Genomic DNA, 17246 nt, shown 5'->3' on the forward strand with positions numbered 1-17246 from the left:
CGAGACCAGCCTGAGCAAGAGTGAGACCCTGTCTCTACTAAAAATAGAAAGAAATGATCTGGACAGCTAAAAATATATATAGAAAAATATTAGCCGGGCATGGTGGCACATGCCTGTAGTCCCAGCTACTTGGGAGGCTGAGGCAGTAGGATTGAGCCCAGGAGTTTGAGGTTGCTGTGAGCTAGGCTGATGCCACGGCACTCTAGCCCGAGCAACAGAGTGAGACTGTTCCAAAAAAAAAAAAAAAAAATACAGTTATGAAGACTATGTTGCAAATGAGAAAAACTGCTTAACGTGCTGTATTAAAAAATAAAGGATAGAGAAAAATTGATAACATTGATGACACTAAAATTGAAGACTTCTTTGTAGTAAAAGAAAGATATTACCACCTTATACATAATCCCATGATAGATGAAAACTGAAAAAAGTATTTGTAACTTATAGTTGGTTGATGTTCCTAATAGATACTGAGCTCTTAAAAACCTATTAAAATAAGGGATGCTCCACACATTTAGGAATAACATTAATCAGGTGTCAGGCAGATGTCGGGGGGGAGGGATGGGTGTATACATACATAATGAGTGCCATGCGCACCGTCTAGGGGATGGACACGCTTGAAGCTCTGATTTTGGGGGGGGGGGGCAAGGGCAATATATGTACCTAAACTTTTGAACCCTCATAATATGCTGAAATAAAACAAAAGAAAGGTTGATAAAAAAAAGGGATGCTCCAATAAAAAAGTAGGTAAAAAACATGAAGGAGAAAGGATATGCCACTTTAGTAATAATGAAAGACATGTAAATAAAACAGTATGCCGGTGTTTTCACCTCAGTGTTTGAAAAGATTAAAAATATTGACTAAGCTTGTTGGTGAGAGTGTGAGGAAATGGGTACTCGCATGTACTCTTGGTAGAAGTATAAACTGGTGCAACCATTTTTGGGGGAAGTCTGATAGTCTGACGTGTTTATACTCTTTTGTCAGACAATTACACTTCCAGGAATTTGTCCTGTATAGATAAATTCACACTACTCAAAATCAAAGTAGTTTTATGTGATAAAAAATAGGAAACAAGACAAATGTTCACCAATAGAGAGATGGTTAAGAAAATTATGGCACATATACATATATGAAATATATATGTGTATAGATTTATGAATACAACCATTAAAATTGTTGAGCTACAGGGATCATGTTTGATACAGAGAAATATCTCCAAAGTATTGTTGTATAAAGGAAGAACTGTTACATGAATGTTGTTGCATGAATATCTTATGTTCTTACAACTATGAAAAATTATGAACTTATATTTCTCTATGTCTGTAGCATAGAGAGAGAATTATAAGCTTGTTTACTGAAAGGGTAGGCCCAGCTGAATTGCTGGGGAGGCTAAGAAATGTAGGGAAGCACATGAAATATCTGGTGACCACAAACCATCTCTGCAAAGGGGTCTTCATTCTTTTTTATTATTAATTTGAATTTTATTTGTTTTGTGAGTTTGAATTTCATTTATGAACATAATTTTGTTTATAGATGTGTAAGAGATATAGAAATACAGTTTATATCTGCTTTTATTTTTATACATATTTGAGGATAAATATATATTATATGCATTTATATTTAAAATCCTTGATTTACAGATGGGGAAACCGAGGCACAGAGAGGCTAAGTAATTTGTGCAAAACACATGGATAATGGTGGGACTAGGATTCCAACCCAGGCCCTCTGGCTCCAGTGCTTAATCTCTGCTTTGCAGACAGCCTCAGAGAAACCAGCCAAATAAGGACTTGGATGGGGGAGTCTTCATTCCTAGTCAAGCATTTTTTTCCCACCATTTTTATTGACTAGCTGATTGTTGGATTCACAGCTTTGCTTTGTTTGAACAAGTTAAGTCTTCGCTTCCACATTTGAAACAGAAAATTATTTCTTTGATTCACTAATAATTATAGTTTGCGAACTGTTTCCATAGTACTGGTAGTAAGGCAGCACAGGATAGACCACGACCTGCTTTTAAACTACATAAAACAGAATTCTTTACATCAGAAAGGAACATGACTTTCCTTGAGCAAAAGAAACCATGGCATTGGTGCCCTCCCACTATCCACATGCTGTGGTGAGGCAGTTCAGAATATGGAGGCATAATTACAATCAGTATGAGTTGACACCAGTGATCAAGTGATTGCATATAAATTCTAAGGATTATGAGTGTTACATATATGTTGGATTACATACCTTAGCATTACATAAATATTTTGATTTTATCTATTTCAAATTCCATCTTTTGTTTCGGTCAATTTTTTTTTTTTTTTTTTTGGAGACAGGGTCTCACTCTGTACAGGCTGGAGTGCAGTGGCACCATCATAGCTCACTGCAGCCTCAAACTCCTGGCCTTAAGATATCCTCCTGCCTTAGCCTCCCCAAAGTGCTGGGATGACAGGAGTGGGCCACCTTGTTTCAGTCAATTTTTAAAACTCATGTGCTTTGGCTGTGTTGACAAATAGGAATTATTACTTCCTTGATTGGTTGCCACTGCATATGTAATTTGGAAAAGGGCTAGAGAGAGAGAGACCTTTCAAAGATTGATAGGAAAGAGCACTGCCTTCTGGAAGCCCAGCCTAGTGATGTTCACAGCAGTAATGAGAAGGCCCTGTCTGTGCTGGGCTTGGTGGGGTAGGTGGCTTCTTTTCAGGGTTACAATCTGCTCACTTGTTTTGGTCCTCTTTGTTCCTAACAACAAAGGCAAAGAAGATCTATGAGCAGAAATGCCGGGACAAAGATGAGGCAGAACAGGCCGTCAACCGGAGTGCCAACCTGGTCAACCCAAAGCAACAAGAAAAGGTACCTAGGAGGGCTGACCACCTGAAAAATCTGAGACTTACATGTATCAGGCTAAAGCCAATGAAGAATCTTAATTAAAAACATGAACTGTACTCTAAGCTCTTGGTAGTATCTTCCTTCAGGGTACTGGGGTCCTCTGAACCAGAAAAACCATGGCCACATTTTTGGCGTTGGGGAAGACCTAGAAAAGCATGCCCATGGGGGAGGAAGTGGGGGTGATAAGAGGTGGGGGGGGGTGGCGGTTCTGGGTTTTTCATCTTTCTTCAAAACTCAGCTCATGTATTCTTTGTAGCTGCATCTTCTTTGGGCTGCATCTTGTTTGGGTGGATTGCAAATTTAAGTAAATTTAATTTTGTAATATCTGAATATAAGATTTCAGCAACTAGAGGGCAGAGGTATGTCTTTAGGAAGATGTAAGGCAAGATGCTTTATGGATATTTTCCCACACTGATAAGATTACAGGGCAAGTTGAATGATTTGCTCATGAGGGAAATGTAGGTGGGATTTGGACTAGATCTTGTCTCTTCATGGTCATTGATTTTAAATCTGTTTTGCCTGTGGAAGCCTGGCCCAGCATTCCCAACTCTTGTTCTTTTTTTGTCTTCACAGCTTTTTGTTAAACTGGCTACATCAAAGACTGCAGTAGAGGACTCGGGTAAGGGGGCTGCTCCTACGGATCAGGGAGGGTTGGTTGGTGGGGTTTACATGGTCCTAAATGTGTCTCAGAGAAGGGTAGTTTTATATACCTTACAATAAAGAATATGTGGATATACAGTAGGATTAACAAGATATCAGAAGGGAAGAAGGGAGGAATGAAGGAAGGCAGAGAGAGTAGGAAAGAGAGAGAATATCAGAATCTCAGAAAGTGGGAGGAAGCAAATGAGGCAGCAGTTTCTGGCTGCTGCCTGCTTAGACCTTGCTGCCTTATAGGTAAGTGAATGGGGTGGTGGAGGAGTCAGGTTTTAACGGCTTTGTAATTAGGAGCTCACTCTGATTTATCAGGGACATCCATGTAAAAGCCCCTTTCAGCCCTCATAGCCCTCATCTGCTGTAAAAGAAACTGCCAAGTGGCAAGGTCTTGTCATCTCTGAAATCTAAGACCTAAACCAGGTGTTTGCAAAAGCTTCTAGTTCCCAGAATATCCTACAGGAAACTCCTTTAGTGACCCTGTCACTTAAGCAGTCTCCAAATCCAAAACTAAATTAACTTGGTGGCCCTTTAGGGCTCAAGGTAGCTCTCTTCTCTACCTCCCTCATCAGACAGTTTTCCTGAAAGTGAAAAGTGAGCGGAAATATTGAAGTGGAATTAGACAAAGGAAACCCTGGCTGAGGTTTTTCGTCAGCTTTCATTTCTTCTTACTTGGAACGTTTCTTGCTTCATGCTTGGTTCAATGTGTTAAAAGAAAGTGATTCTCTTCTTTGCTTAGTTCACAAAGATATTACGAGGGTGGGAGATGTCCTTCCAATGTTCCCCACTCCTTGGGGCCTTGTGAGGTCAGCACGACTCCGATGCGTTTCTTTTGCCATCTGAGATGAGTCTCGGGGTGGGTCTGCGAGCCACCCTCCTGTCTAGTTTCGGAATCTCGGCCCTCCTCTGTTGCAGACAAAGCGTACCTGCAGCACGTCAACGCGCTGGAAAAAGTCCGAGAAGAGTGGCAGAGCGAACATATCAAGGCCTGCGAGGTACCCGGAACCGGAAGTTGCTAGTGCTGGGGCGGGTCTTCCGCCTAGAACTTGGAGCGTCTGCTTTTTAGAAATGCTCCATCTCCTATTATAGCACCTAGATTCTCATAGAATTAAAGAGTTCGAGGGCGGATTAGAAATTAGAAATTTAAGTGAAGACTGGAAGGAAGTGGAATAGTTTTCCCCAAGCCTCATCTTTCTGCTTCTTCCCATGCTGACCACACTGTCCAGCTCTGTTTAAAACTTTAGTCTCATGGTTGGTTAGTGCAAGCAGGAAGCAGATGAATTAGTTAATGGTTGATGGGTAATTACCTTAGGAGAGCCTTGCCTGTACTTGCCAGGCTTTCCCTTTTCAGGGAAATACAGATAGCAGGTAAACAGGCTATGACTTTTTTTTTTTCTTTCGTCATACTTTTGATTTCACCGTTGCTTTCTTCATTTTGAGCGCATGACGTCACAATTTCCTAGAGGAAATGCGAGACATAACCTGGAAACTTCCTCAAGTTTCTGTCACCCTGCCTACACATCTTACTAGTGGTTCTCAAAGTGAGGGCCCTGGAGCAGTAGCATCAACATCACCTGGGAACTTGCTAGAGATGCAAATTCTCAAACCAAGCCCAGACTCACTGAATCAGAAACTCTGGGGGTAGGGCCCAGCAATGTGTCTGTTAGTAAGCCTTCCAAGTGACTCTGACTTGAATTCAAGTAGGCGACCACTGATTTACACACACACACACACACACACACACACCCTCCTTTTCTCCTGTTGGAGTGAGAAAGGAGCTGCTTTCTGCCCTATCAAGATCCTGCCCTATCAAGCCTTTCCCTATTCCCTGGGGTCAGAGAACTTGTGAACTTCTGTTATCTTGCACACATACCTTAGCTTTAAAACTCACTAGCTCTTTTTTTTTTTTTTTTTTTTTGTTTGTTTTTCATCTGCTACCATCTCCTTTCTTCTCAGCCACACTTTGAAGACACTAAATCCTTGTCATCCCTGCCTGCCCCAGACTGCTGCATCTTGGGTTTGCTTCCTGCAGCTGCTCTCTTAGAGGGCACCAGTGATCCCTTTGGTGTGAGGTCCAGTGGGCCTTTGCATTGTCTAATCTGATTTGACCTGTCTTTCCCATCTGATGCTGTGGGTCACTATGCCCCTCCTAAAATACCCTTTTCAGTTTTGCTTTCTTCACTCCACATTCTCATGGGAAAGCCTGGAATGAGGCCATTTTTATAAAGTTTAGAAACATGCAAAGCAATATACATTTTATGGATACACATATAGTGTCAAGACCTACCTGAGAATGATACAATTTAGAGTAATAGCTATTTCTTGGGAAGGAGGAAGGTGACAGAGATTGGGGAAGTCACACAGGGGCTTTAACAGAATCTGAAGCAAATACGGCCAAAGTTTTTGACAAAGCTAGATGGTTGGTATGTGGGTATTCATTATATTGCTCTCTGTGAGCCTTTTTGAAATATTCTATAATAAAATAATGTAATATTATTATAAAATAATGTAATTATTACATTATTATATATAGGTATCTATATAGATATTAAAACATTTAGAAATGAAATAATGCATTTGCTTCAAAATACTCTAGGGAGTAGGATAGTTGGTAGGGATATAGGTAAAACAGAATTGTTTGTGAGTTGATAAATGTTTAAGCTGGTGAATAGTATACAGGGATTCATCATACTCTCTGTACCTCTCTACTCTTGTATTTATTTCAAGTTTTATATTATAAAAAGTTTCAAATGGAATAGCTATGATATTCAGTATTTTAAAAATACATTGATATATAACATCTGCTATTGAATAGCATAGCATCCACTTCGTAGAATAGTTTGATTTTTCAAAAGGTGATACTTGTTTATATCCAAAAAACTATATTTCAGGTAGTGACTTTTATTTTAACTTTTCTGTTAAGAAAAAAATTTAAGCACACAGAGATAGAAGGCAAATGCAAGGGCATCCATATACTCATTAACCAGCGTCAGCAATTTCGACCATCTTGCCAGTCAAATTGATTCATCCCAGGGTAGCAGGGGCAGTGTTTTGCATCTGGGGCTCTGGCAAGCCTCCGGGTGGAGGTGTTTATTAGGCAGTTGGAAATGTCAGCTGGAACTCAAGTTAGAACATTGGTGTCTAAAATCATCATTACTTCTTACCTTCAGAACCATAGCCAATCCTGTTTGTGTTAATATGATATTAGGCTCAATTTGCATTCTTTATCTGTCATGAGTTCATGAGCTTCTTCAGTGATGGGGGAAGTACCCTAAGTTGGGCAATAAGCTTACAGATAATTGAGGGTTGGCACTGTTTTGCAAGTCACAGCCAATCTAAATGAGGAGCCCCTTTTTCTGCCTATGTATATACATGCAGTTATTTTTCTGCAGGTATTTGAGGCTCAAGAATATGAACGAATAAACTTCTTCCGGAATGCATTGTGGTTACATGTGAATCAGCTGTCACAACAATGTGTCACAAGTGATGAGGTAAGTCCGAGGCATGCATGGAGGATTGTTGCTTTGAATATTGGATTCATTAAAGTGGAAGGAACTGCAGACCTTTATTAGTTTACCACCACCAGCTCATTTGAGGCCCAGAGAGGTAAAGTGACTTGCCCAAGGCCACACAGTGAGTTGGTAGAAGAACCTAGATAATAAACACGTAACCTACCTAACTCCTGGTCCATTTTACCACCATGATTTTCGCATTAAGAAATTCAGAGTTAGGCTGGTCCAAAGGCAGTGAGTTATCTCACTTGATGGCTCACAGTCTGTTACAGACTGGACTCATTGTTCTACTTTTTCCCCCCTTGTCACTACTGCACTTGACTAATCTTAAAAACAAACAAACAAACAAAAAAGACATTTAGAGTTAGGGCAGGAGGACAGAGATGGGGACCCAAACACAGTTTAATGTATGGAAGATAGAAATGTCACAGCATGAATGTGAGCCCCAGAGACTGCTCCAATCTGGAATGGGGTCACTCCAGACAGCACCAAGTACTAACAGACTGAGCCATGCCCAGGCTAATCCAGAGCTCAGGATTTACTTGAATAGCATTCCCAAGGCCATTATCTAGGTTTAATTTGTGCACAGCAATAGTAATGGGGTCCCCATGTCTCAGAGGCACTAAATCAAGTTATCATAACTTTCTTTGCTAAGAAATAGCCACCCTCACTCCTCACTTAGATGGGACATTCACCTTAGAAGAACAAGTGGACACTCAGAAAACCAATGGAATTGAATGGAAGAACTCTTTCGAGTGATTGTCTTTGCATATGTGTGTGACATTGGTCTAGTGTTATGGGACTTGGTATCTATATTTTGGTCCCATCAGTATTTAAATTTTTTTCAGCCGAGTTTTTATCCTGCCACAATGATATATTTCCTATCATTAAAAAAAAAATTTAATAGCAGATATGCGTCAGAGAAGAGCCCTAAAGTGAATCTGGGACTTGGGAATAATTTTTTTCTTTTCAAAACAACAAAATTTGGAAAAGAGCCATTTTTCAAACCTCCTGTTTTAATGAGCTGTGTCACAATTATCATCAACAGCTGGGTGTGGTGGCAGGCACCTATAGTCCCAGCTACTTCGGCTGAGGTGGGAGGATCGCTTGAGCCCAGGAGTTTGAATCTAGCCTGGGCAACATAGTAAGACCCCTGTCTAAAAGAAAAGAAAAGAAAAAAAAAAAAAACCAATTATCATCAACATACCTCTGCCTATTGGCTTACTTTCTTTTTGTTAGATGTATGAGAAAGTCCGTAAGGGTTTAGAAATGTGCAGCATTGAGAAGGACATCGAATACTTTGTGAATCAACGCAAAACTGGACAGACTCCACCAGGTGAATGGGGCAAGGGGTGGGGAGGGTCATTTAGGCAATTCTGTTAGTCTTTCTTGTTAGATGTCGCTAACAAGATGGAAGACACCTGCCTCTTAATGTTTTGTTTCTTGATGCCTCTCCTAGCACCCATCATGTATGAGAATTTCTACTGCCCCCAGAGGAATGCAGTCCCTCCAGGAAAGGCCGCAGGGCCTAACTTGGCAAGGTAATAACCAGCTGCCTTTCAAGTAAAAAAAAAAATACTTTTAACAAATGTTGTTAACATTGGTGTTCTAAGACATTAGAACATATCTACCACTGCATTTGCTTAGCGAGGTTGCTAGTGTTTTAGAAATAGCATTTTTAGGACAAATGTTAAATGGATTTTACAGTCATAGTTCGAGGAGGACTCTGTCGTGCTCGAGTGTGATCATTATTACTCACTTTATGAATGCTATGCCTTCCTTATAGCCTGCAGAAAGCAGGAGTCAGCAAACTAGGGCCCCCTGTGAATTAAATCTGACCTGCCAATTTTTGTAGGGCCTGTGAGGTAAGAATAGTCTTTACATTTTAAATGGCTGGAAAAGAATCAAAAGGTCACTATTTTGTGAAATGTGAAAGTTGCATGAAATTCAAATTTCAGCGTTCCTACATAAAGTTGTATTGGGACACAAGCACCCTCGGTCCTTTAGGTTTTGTGTATGGCTGATTTCCCAGCAGAGTTGAGTACAATTGCAACAGAGACAGTATGTAGCCATCAAAGCCTGAATCATTTACTATTTGGTCCTTTGCGGTGCAAGTTTGCCACCTCTCATATAAAGGATTTCAAGGGAAGAGAAACTTTTGTTTCACATAGCGTCAGCTTGCAGTCTAAGCTTTTAAATTTTCAGTCCAGCTGTAGGAAAGATGGGGAGTGTTTGGGAAGGATTGCGTGATCCTCATCAGTATTTAAGAATGCCAAGCACTGTTCAAAACAGTTAATACGAGTGCTCGCTTCAGCAGCACATATACTAAATTTGGAACGATACAGAGATTAGCATGGTGCCTGTGCACGGATGACACACAGATTCGTGAAGTGTTCGTATTTAAAAGAAATAGTTAATGTGAATTAGCTGATTTAATCCTCACAGTGAGGTAGGAGCTGTTTGTTCTTCCCATTTTGCATATGAAGACATTGATGTGCGAAGGGCTCAGGAAATCTTTCCCATGCAGCTGAGACTTTAGTCTTGCCAGTCCGGGTTGTGGGGCAGGCTCTGTGCTCCTAATCACCCTTGGCAAAATATAACGTCTGCAACTCAGATTTCAGGAGGTCAGTGCTGCACATCATTTGCTTCAGCTGAGCTCTCTTGACCTTCCAGCGCAGAAACCAGATCTGATTAGAGTGTGATATGCTTGTCGTGTGATGTAGAAAATTATAAAAAGAACAAAAACTTATTTGAAAGACTTTGGTTCTCATTTCTTACAGGAGAGGACCTCTCCCAATTCCTAAAAGTTTACCAGGTATGTCACCAAGAAAGGCCTTTTAAAATTCTTATGTTAGGTTTTCTTTCAAATTGAATAAGTAGAATTTTGAAATAAAGGGAATGAAAGGATGAATTGGAATTAAATTCCCAAGAGTGAGCCTATACTGGGATCTTACTATAAAAGTATTTGCCACAGAGTGGAATATGGTAATTAGTGGACTATTTTATAGCTTATCTATGAGAATTTACTTACTGAAGTACCAAAAGAAATTTAACATAAGGTAATCTTACCTAAGAGGTTATTTCAACTTGCGCCATGAGAACAGCAGAACTGAGATATAATTCCCTTTGGATTACCCAGAAATGTAATTTATAGAAGGCATAGATGTCTAGAAACATGGAACTTAATATATATCTTGTACACTGCCCACAATGAGATCTTTCGCTAATCACACTGGTCTCTTTTCTCTGATCTCCTGTGATACCTCCGGGAGAACTACACATCTTAGCATTTTTTGTTAGTTGTGTGCCCTGGGTGGTGATAAAATCCTGAAGGCAGGCGTTTTGTCTTCTCCTTCTCCTGTATCACTCACAGTACCTGACACAGTTCTGGGCACATAGTAGGTGTTCAAAAAATATTTATTATTTGAGTAAAAAAAAAAAAAACCTATCTATGTTCAAGGACATGAGAGAAAAGGACAACTTATGCTACACTTAGCTTAGTAAAAATTTAATGACTGAAAAAAATGTGGCTGAAATTGTATCTTTAAACAATATGAGGATTTAAGTTATTTTATTTCTTGTTGTTTTATGATTACCACTTGGTAACTTATCCATTTTTGAAGATGATTTTACTGTGGGTGCTGCTATCTGGGCATGGATGAAAGAGGGCGAAGGAGTCAGAATAGCGATTTCCAGAGTGTTCTCTAGTTTATAGTCATGACTACCATTTATAGGCTTTGTTGCCAGATATATTTACTCCTTACATAAGGGCAGTTACCAGAAGCTCTGAGGGGAATGCCTTAGCTTGAAAAGGGCTAAGATCTTATCATGAGAAAATATTATCTTAATGCTGTCCTGTGTTCCATTTTTGCAGAGGACCCTGATTATTCTACGATTGGTGACTACAGTTTGCTCTATCAGTAACATCAAGGGTGAGGAACTTTACTTTGCATATGATCCGGTTGCATTTAGACTGGTGATTGTGTTTTTGAAGGTTTGCAAGCTTCTGTATAGCACCACTACAAACAAGCAAGGCCTGCCAAGGCGGGCACAGTGGCCAGAGTGGTGTCCCTTCAGGACACCTCTCTGAATCCTACGACTGGAAGCAGACTGGAGACCACTCCATACCTATTTGAATGAGGATACTTTCCCTTCATTGATTATTCCGTAACTCTTTATCTGCCCTTGTTAAGCTCTTGCTTAGCCATTACACCCTTGGCCTTAAAGCAGTGCTCACAAACAAAACACACATGAGCCCCAGTAAGTAATTTAGCTTTTGGTGTACTCCCCCACCCACTAAAAGGGGAGAAGTCGAGTAAAAAGAAGTTAGTGGAAACAGTGCAAATGGTATCACATTCACCATTTACACACGGGCATCACAGGGGTCACCCTGCACCAGATTATTAATGCTCTGAACTAGCAAACCACGAGGATTATTATTAGAGGAGAACTGAACGCTACTAAGCCAACCACTCCTGCAAAGATGGCTACGTGGCGGCTAATCTGTGGCACTCAGGCACTTGCAACACACTCCAAGTCAACATCAGATTTCTCAGACGTGAAGGAATGCCTCAGAAGCCAAAATAGCAATACCAAATGAAACTCCTCATAAAGTATAATTCCTTTACCCTAAAAGGGCATATCTTGGGGTATAATTATATAGGCATACACGAGCACAGAAAAAGTTTGAAGGGATATATTCCTAAACAGGTAATATGTTTTCTTTTTGTTTACCTTGGTTTCTCATTTGTCTGCAATGTAAATTTATTACTTCACTGACTAAAAACTGTTTTAGAGCGTTGATCCACTGGCATATTCCTGATTTTATTATGTTCCTGGGAGTGACAGGGAGTGGGTGGGTAGGTTGCAGGAAGTCGTAAGAGAACTGGAACAGCCTCTCTCCCACTGTTCCTGGCTTGGTGTTGGTTGTATGTAGTGTCATTTATGAAACAAAACAGGTTTTAACATTGTTCCTTGGTAATTTCCTACAATGTTCTATACCACCTATAAGTGAGCACATCAAATGTTACTTGTTTTCAGTCCTCTCAAAACGCCTACTTTGTGACTTATAGCCAACTAGCTATCTGGGACAGAAGCAAGTTGTCTTAATTCGATAGAATTAATCAGCTAGTATCTATTGTATTTAAACATGAGTCCTTAAATTGCTTAAGAAATATATTTAATATTTAAGCAATTTTCCTACAAAAGATAGGGAAATTGAAAACATAAACTATCCCATTGTCTAACTATATATGACTTTCTTACCTACTAATAAATTGTAGTCTTTACTGCTAGTCATCATTTCTTCTTCATTTCATAAGGCTCCCTCTTTCTCATGGAAAGGGGCAAAGTCCTAACTCGAGGCAGAGCAGGAACATGGCAAATCAGTGATTTGGGATTCAGAGGTGGAACCTGCCCTCTGGAGCACCATGTAGATGATAACTATGGGGCAGGGCATTGGCAACACTAAGTGCTTCCTTTTATTTTTTACATCTTTATTTTCTGTCTTTACTTGTTTGGGTAAAGCATATATTCTAGTGGTTTAATAGTAGCATTTGACCCAACAACTCTAGTTCCTTAGAGTCTAAGAGTTTGATGTTCAAATGCAAGATGCCAAGGCCAACCCATTTACTTGAGTTATATCATTTCATTGGGGTTCATTGGTGTCTGTGCCTTCACAATGAGCAGGGGCTCAACATATGCCCATATAATTGACTGAATATCGGCTGGGTGCATGCCTATAATCCTATCACTCTAGGAGGCCGAGGCAGGAGGTTTTCTCGAGGTCAGGAGTTTGAGACCAGCCTGAGCAAGAGCAAGACCCTGTCTCTACTAAAAATAGAAAAAATTGGCTGGGCATGGTGGTACGTGCCTGTAGTCCCAACTACTCGGGAGGCTGAGGCAGGAGGATGGCTTGAGCCCAGGAGTTTGCTGTGAGCTGGGCTGATGCCACAGCACTCTACCCAGGGTGACAGAGTGAGACTCTGTCTCAAAATAAATAAATAAATAAATAATTGACTGAATATCAGAGAATTTTAAAGAAGGGAGCCTAGGTTAGTTAATAACTCAGTTAAGCAAGTTATCATAACCGTTAAAATAGTTTCAATGAACCTTTGTAATTGAAATTTAAATAAGATTTAGGAATTTGCAATTTGTTTTACAGTTGTTGATTTTAGCTGCTATTTTTGTTTTTAATTCTAACATGCTTAGGTAAAGATAGATTATAATTTTTGAATTTAAAAATATCTGTATCAAAAAATATAAATACACATTATTTATCATAAAGGAATGTTGTTATCATCACATTCTATTTTTCATTGTTTGGAGTACCTGTTCTGCACTGTTTGTTTTCCTTGGCCAGCACACTTACTGACTGTACTCTCAATATAGGAGCAGGTGCTGACATGTAGCGTTCATTAAAATAAAATTTCTTTATTATTTTCTTTCAGAAAGCAAAGCTTTTTCCGGCTAATGCTTCTATGTCATGGAAAGAGGCACCCAGAGCAGCAGAACCTATACCCAAATTATATCAATTATGAAGACTTTGAAGTGAACCCTTGCTGTAATTTTTTGATACTTTCAATTTATGGTAGACATTTAGTACAACTTAAGCTAGTAGAGTTCTGCAGTTTTTTGACAAAGTTTACAAATTGCCCCAGATTGAAGAATTATTCCTTCCCCGTCAGTCACTAAAGTTGTGAATGAATTGTGTTTTCCACTTGGGAAGCAGGCAAGTTTCTGGATTTGGAGTGTTGACTCTTGAGGGAGCAGAGGTGGCTACAGAGGAGTCTGAGCCACCAACTACAGAGGAAGCTCCTTTGGCTCTGAGTAGCGTGGCTATGGAATTTCCACAGTGACACACACCCTCGATGGTGCAAGATTTAAAATTACCTTCCTTCTTGGCTGGAAGACTTAGAAGCCATATGATTGTACTTTCCCATTTTACAGATGAGGAAACAAAGCCTAGAAGTGTGAAACCAATTTCCTTACTGTTCTCCCAGCTAATTAGGGACAGAACCAGAGCTCATCCCACATCAGTATTCTAACCCTTCCTGAGCCCATGCTGAAATTTAAGATGCCAGATATTTTTGCCAGCACTTTTTCAATTGGGAAAATTACCAGGATTTAAATGTCAGATTTATTTTTATGTGGGTCACTGTGTGCACTAAATTACAGAGCACCATGTTTAATCTAATTTAAGAAGCCATTGATCATAAAACATGCCATTAGTTTATGTTGCACTGAGAAGGTGGGGTAGGAGAGTTGCCAATGAACTTGTGATAGGCCATTGATGGCCAAGTGCATTTGAATTTGAGATGCTAAAATGTGAAAAAAAAGTACTTCCCAGAATCAATGAAATATGGTATTTTGATTCTCTTCCTCAAGAGAATTCTAGAGTTACAAAGCCAATCCTCAATCCTGGGTCTTCAACAGAGAACCTTTGCCTTAATAGACCCTGGAATTTTTAAAGTGTCCATCTTACCCTTACACAAATATTTTGGTCTTTCTTCGTCATGCACAAAAAGCAGGGAGATTATGTACCTTTTGCACAACATTTGCACGCTGTGAGAAAATGGTACATTTTAGTTAAGGGAAAATCTTATTCGGTATGTTGGAAAATTCTATGTCACCCCAAAGAGCAAATATTTTCTTTCTCCTGCTCTGTCCAATAGCTTTCCTAGAACTGCAGACAAATTGATTGAAAGAAGATTGATTATTTCCTCACCTTTAATGTAAGGTGCTACTGAATGCATCAGCTTCTTATCGTGGCAGGAAATTTGCATCAGTTGGATATCCTTTTGAGAAACTGAAGTTTGCAAAGGGTCAAACTTCCCCAAACTGGACGGGCTCAGGAAATTTTCCTTCACACTCAGAACATTCTATTTTTAAGTATATTATTTATTGTTGGCAATTCCTCAGGGATTTCACTTTTCTATCGGTCAGTGTAATTGATGTAAAAGTGTTTAATGAATGGAAAATAATATTTTTATTTTATTGTTCTTCCAGTTTGATATGAAGTAAAATAAAGGTTCTTGGTGATTTGGGATTTATTTTGCATTTTTGTGTTGATCCTATGTCTCTTCCAAGCTTTATGTGACCCCTTGTCCCCTTTGTGATTGTTAGACTGCAGAAAGGCAAACTGCTGGTCAGGGAGGCCACGTGGAGGTGGTGCCACGCCACAGATGTCAACTGCAATGTCCCCTGCTCTGGGAGGCACCGTCCCTGCCTCCAGACGAGGTTGGATCTCACTACTGTATCCTCCCGACTCACACCCATTTTCCTTGTTATCACATGATTCACTCTTGAAATTAATTGCTCAAGGTCTGTCTTCCTTCTAGACTACCCTCTCTCCATAAGAGCAGAGCCCTTGTCTATCCTTTTCTCTGTGGTATCCCCAGCAACTGACACATAATAGTAAATATGAAAGATTTAGTGGCTCATAAGAAAACATAGCTAGAGAAACCACCACTTGAAAAAGAAATAAGGAGTGTGAAGGAGTGAAGCCAGCTACATATGTGTTAACTTCAGTAAATGTGAGCTACTCTGTAGACTGTTGGTTTATTAATTTGGGTTCCACCAGAAGCAGACCCTGATATAAGTACTTTGTCTGGGGGGCAATCCCAGATACACCAGTATGGAAGTGCAACAGAGGAAAAAGGGAAGGAAGGAAGGCAAAAAAAGTGTGCATCACCAGGCAAGCTACACGGTGGGCAGCTGGAGCGCACTCCTCTTGGGAACTCCTGGGAAGCAATGCAGAACCCATGCTTTGGAGATGGGTATTTATTCGCTAACTCCTGTCAGCCAGTGGTCCAGGGCTGCTCCTGGGAGGCATTCATTTCCCAGCACTTCTGGGCTGCCTTGAACGTTGGCAGAGCGAGTTCCAGTAGTCTGAGAGTCCTTGGGCAGGGACACAGATCCTGGCAGTTGGAAGTCAAGCTGGTGTTTGATGAAATGGGAGGGACTGAGGGCATGTGGATGGGGCACTGACAGCATCTGACCCCCGCACAGCTCATATCCATCTGTGTCCCACGTTAATTTTACTCCCCCCGTCACTACTTAAAGTCCCAACTTTCCAAAACAAACACACATAAATGAAACAGGAAGTTAGGGACAAGTTGTAATCCCTGTCGCTACAGATGGTCCTAAAGCCATAACTGATATTCATCATCTCCTTCCTCTACCACTCTGTTATGGGCAAATTTTGTCCTCTCCCTGCTCCAATTCATACATTGAAGTCCCACCTCCCAGTACTTCCGAATGTGACTGTGTTTGGAGACAGGGTCTTTAAAGAGGAGGTTAAACTGAAGTAAGGCCTTTAGGTGGGGCCTTAATCCCATATGGCTGGTGTCCTTTTAAGAAGAGGAAGACACCAGTGGTGCCCGTGCACAGAGGGATGATCATGAGAAGATGCAGCAGGAGGACACCGTCTGCCATCTGCAAGCCAAGAACGAGGCCTTGGAGGAAACCCAGCCTGCAACTTGATCTCCTCGCTCTTGGACTTCCAGCCTCCAGAACTGTGAAAAAATAAATTTCACTTGTTTAAGCCACCCAGTCCGTGGTATTTATTTTTATGGCAGTTCTAGCAAACTAACACACACACATTCTAGCATCCCTTTACACTTGGCTAGTTCTACTTGTCTAGGTTGCTTGATGGTGGGGTAACCTGGACCTTCAGCCCTGAGGGGTCGTAGTCCTGGTAGAGAGAAATATTGCTTACTGTAGGGTGGAATGGCTTTGATGACCAAGTGGCTGGCTGGTCTCTGGGAAGGCTGGTAACATATTTAGGGTTCAGCCTTGGCCTCTGGGCTGATTGGTCAGATGTTCAGTGATAGTTAATAGATTAGGGTTGGTGAGTAGGGGCTTCCTTCTTAGCTTCATTCTGTCACCATGGCTACTCTGCTCATGGGCCCCCTGAGGAGCCACTGGGTGGCCAAGGACAGAGACTAGCTAACTCCACTGGGATGAGTCATCCTCACCATATAGTTGTGCTGTACTTCGTCTGTGATGGATAATCTCTTGTGGACACAGAGATTCATACATTTTGTTGCTCATTCCCAGAGGTCCCCCTACATTCTTCTTCCCTAGACCTCTTTGTCTTCAATCTTCTAATTTTCCTCGATGACCAACCAGTCAAGATGTGTGCCATTGCCAGGAGTCTATGTATCTATTTACCTTGGGCTATGTCTCTCTTCAGAGCAATGACGGCCAGCT

At 40.7% G+C, this 17246-nt stretch overlaps 1 protein-coding gene and 1 non-coding gene across 2 annotated transcripts in view; both read left to right on the forward strand.

Moving 5' to 3' along the window:
- PSTPIP2 (proline-serine-threonine phosphatase interacting protein 2) overlaps positions 1-15103 on the forward strand; it is a 68676-nt gene extending 53573 nt beyond the window's left edge. Inside the window, exons 7-15 of the mRNA XM_069468443.1 lie at positions 2737-2835; positions 3445-3490; positions 4438-4517; positions 6915-7013; positions 8274-8370; positions 8494-8575; positions 9815-9849; positions 10909-10966; positions 13484-15103. Of these exons, the coding sequence (XP_069324544.1) occupies positions 2737-2835; positions 3445-3490; positions 4438-4517; positions 6915-7013; positions 8274-8370; positions 8494-8575; positions 9815-9849; positions 10909-10958 (588 nt within the window). The 3' untranslated portion in view covers positions 10959-10966; positions 13484-15103. The remainder of the gene's footprint in view (positions 1-2736; positions 2836-3444; positions 3491-4437; positions 4518-6914; positions 7014-8273; positions 8371-8493; positions 8576-9814; positions 9850-10908; positions 10967-13483) is intronic.
- On the forward strand, positions 9336-9439 carry LOC138383529 (U6 spliceosomal RNA). The gene has a single exon (XR_011233598.1). It is a non-coding gene; the product is annotated as a U6 spliceosomal RNA (small nuclear RNA).
- Positions 15104-17246: the final 2143 nt, after the last annotated feature.

Source organism: Eulemur rufifrons, chromosome 5 (assembly GCF_041146395.1).
Source record: "Eulemur rufifrons isolate Redbay chromosome 5, OSU_ERuf_1, whole genome shotgun sequence".
In the NCBI taxonomy this organism is placed as follows: Eukaryota; Metazoa; Chordata; class Mammalia; order Primates; family Lemuridae; genus Eulemur; species Eulemur rufifrons.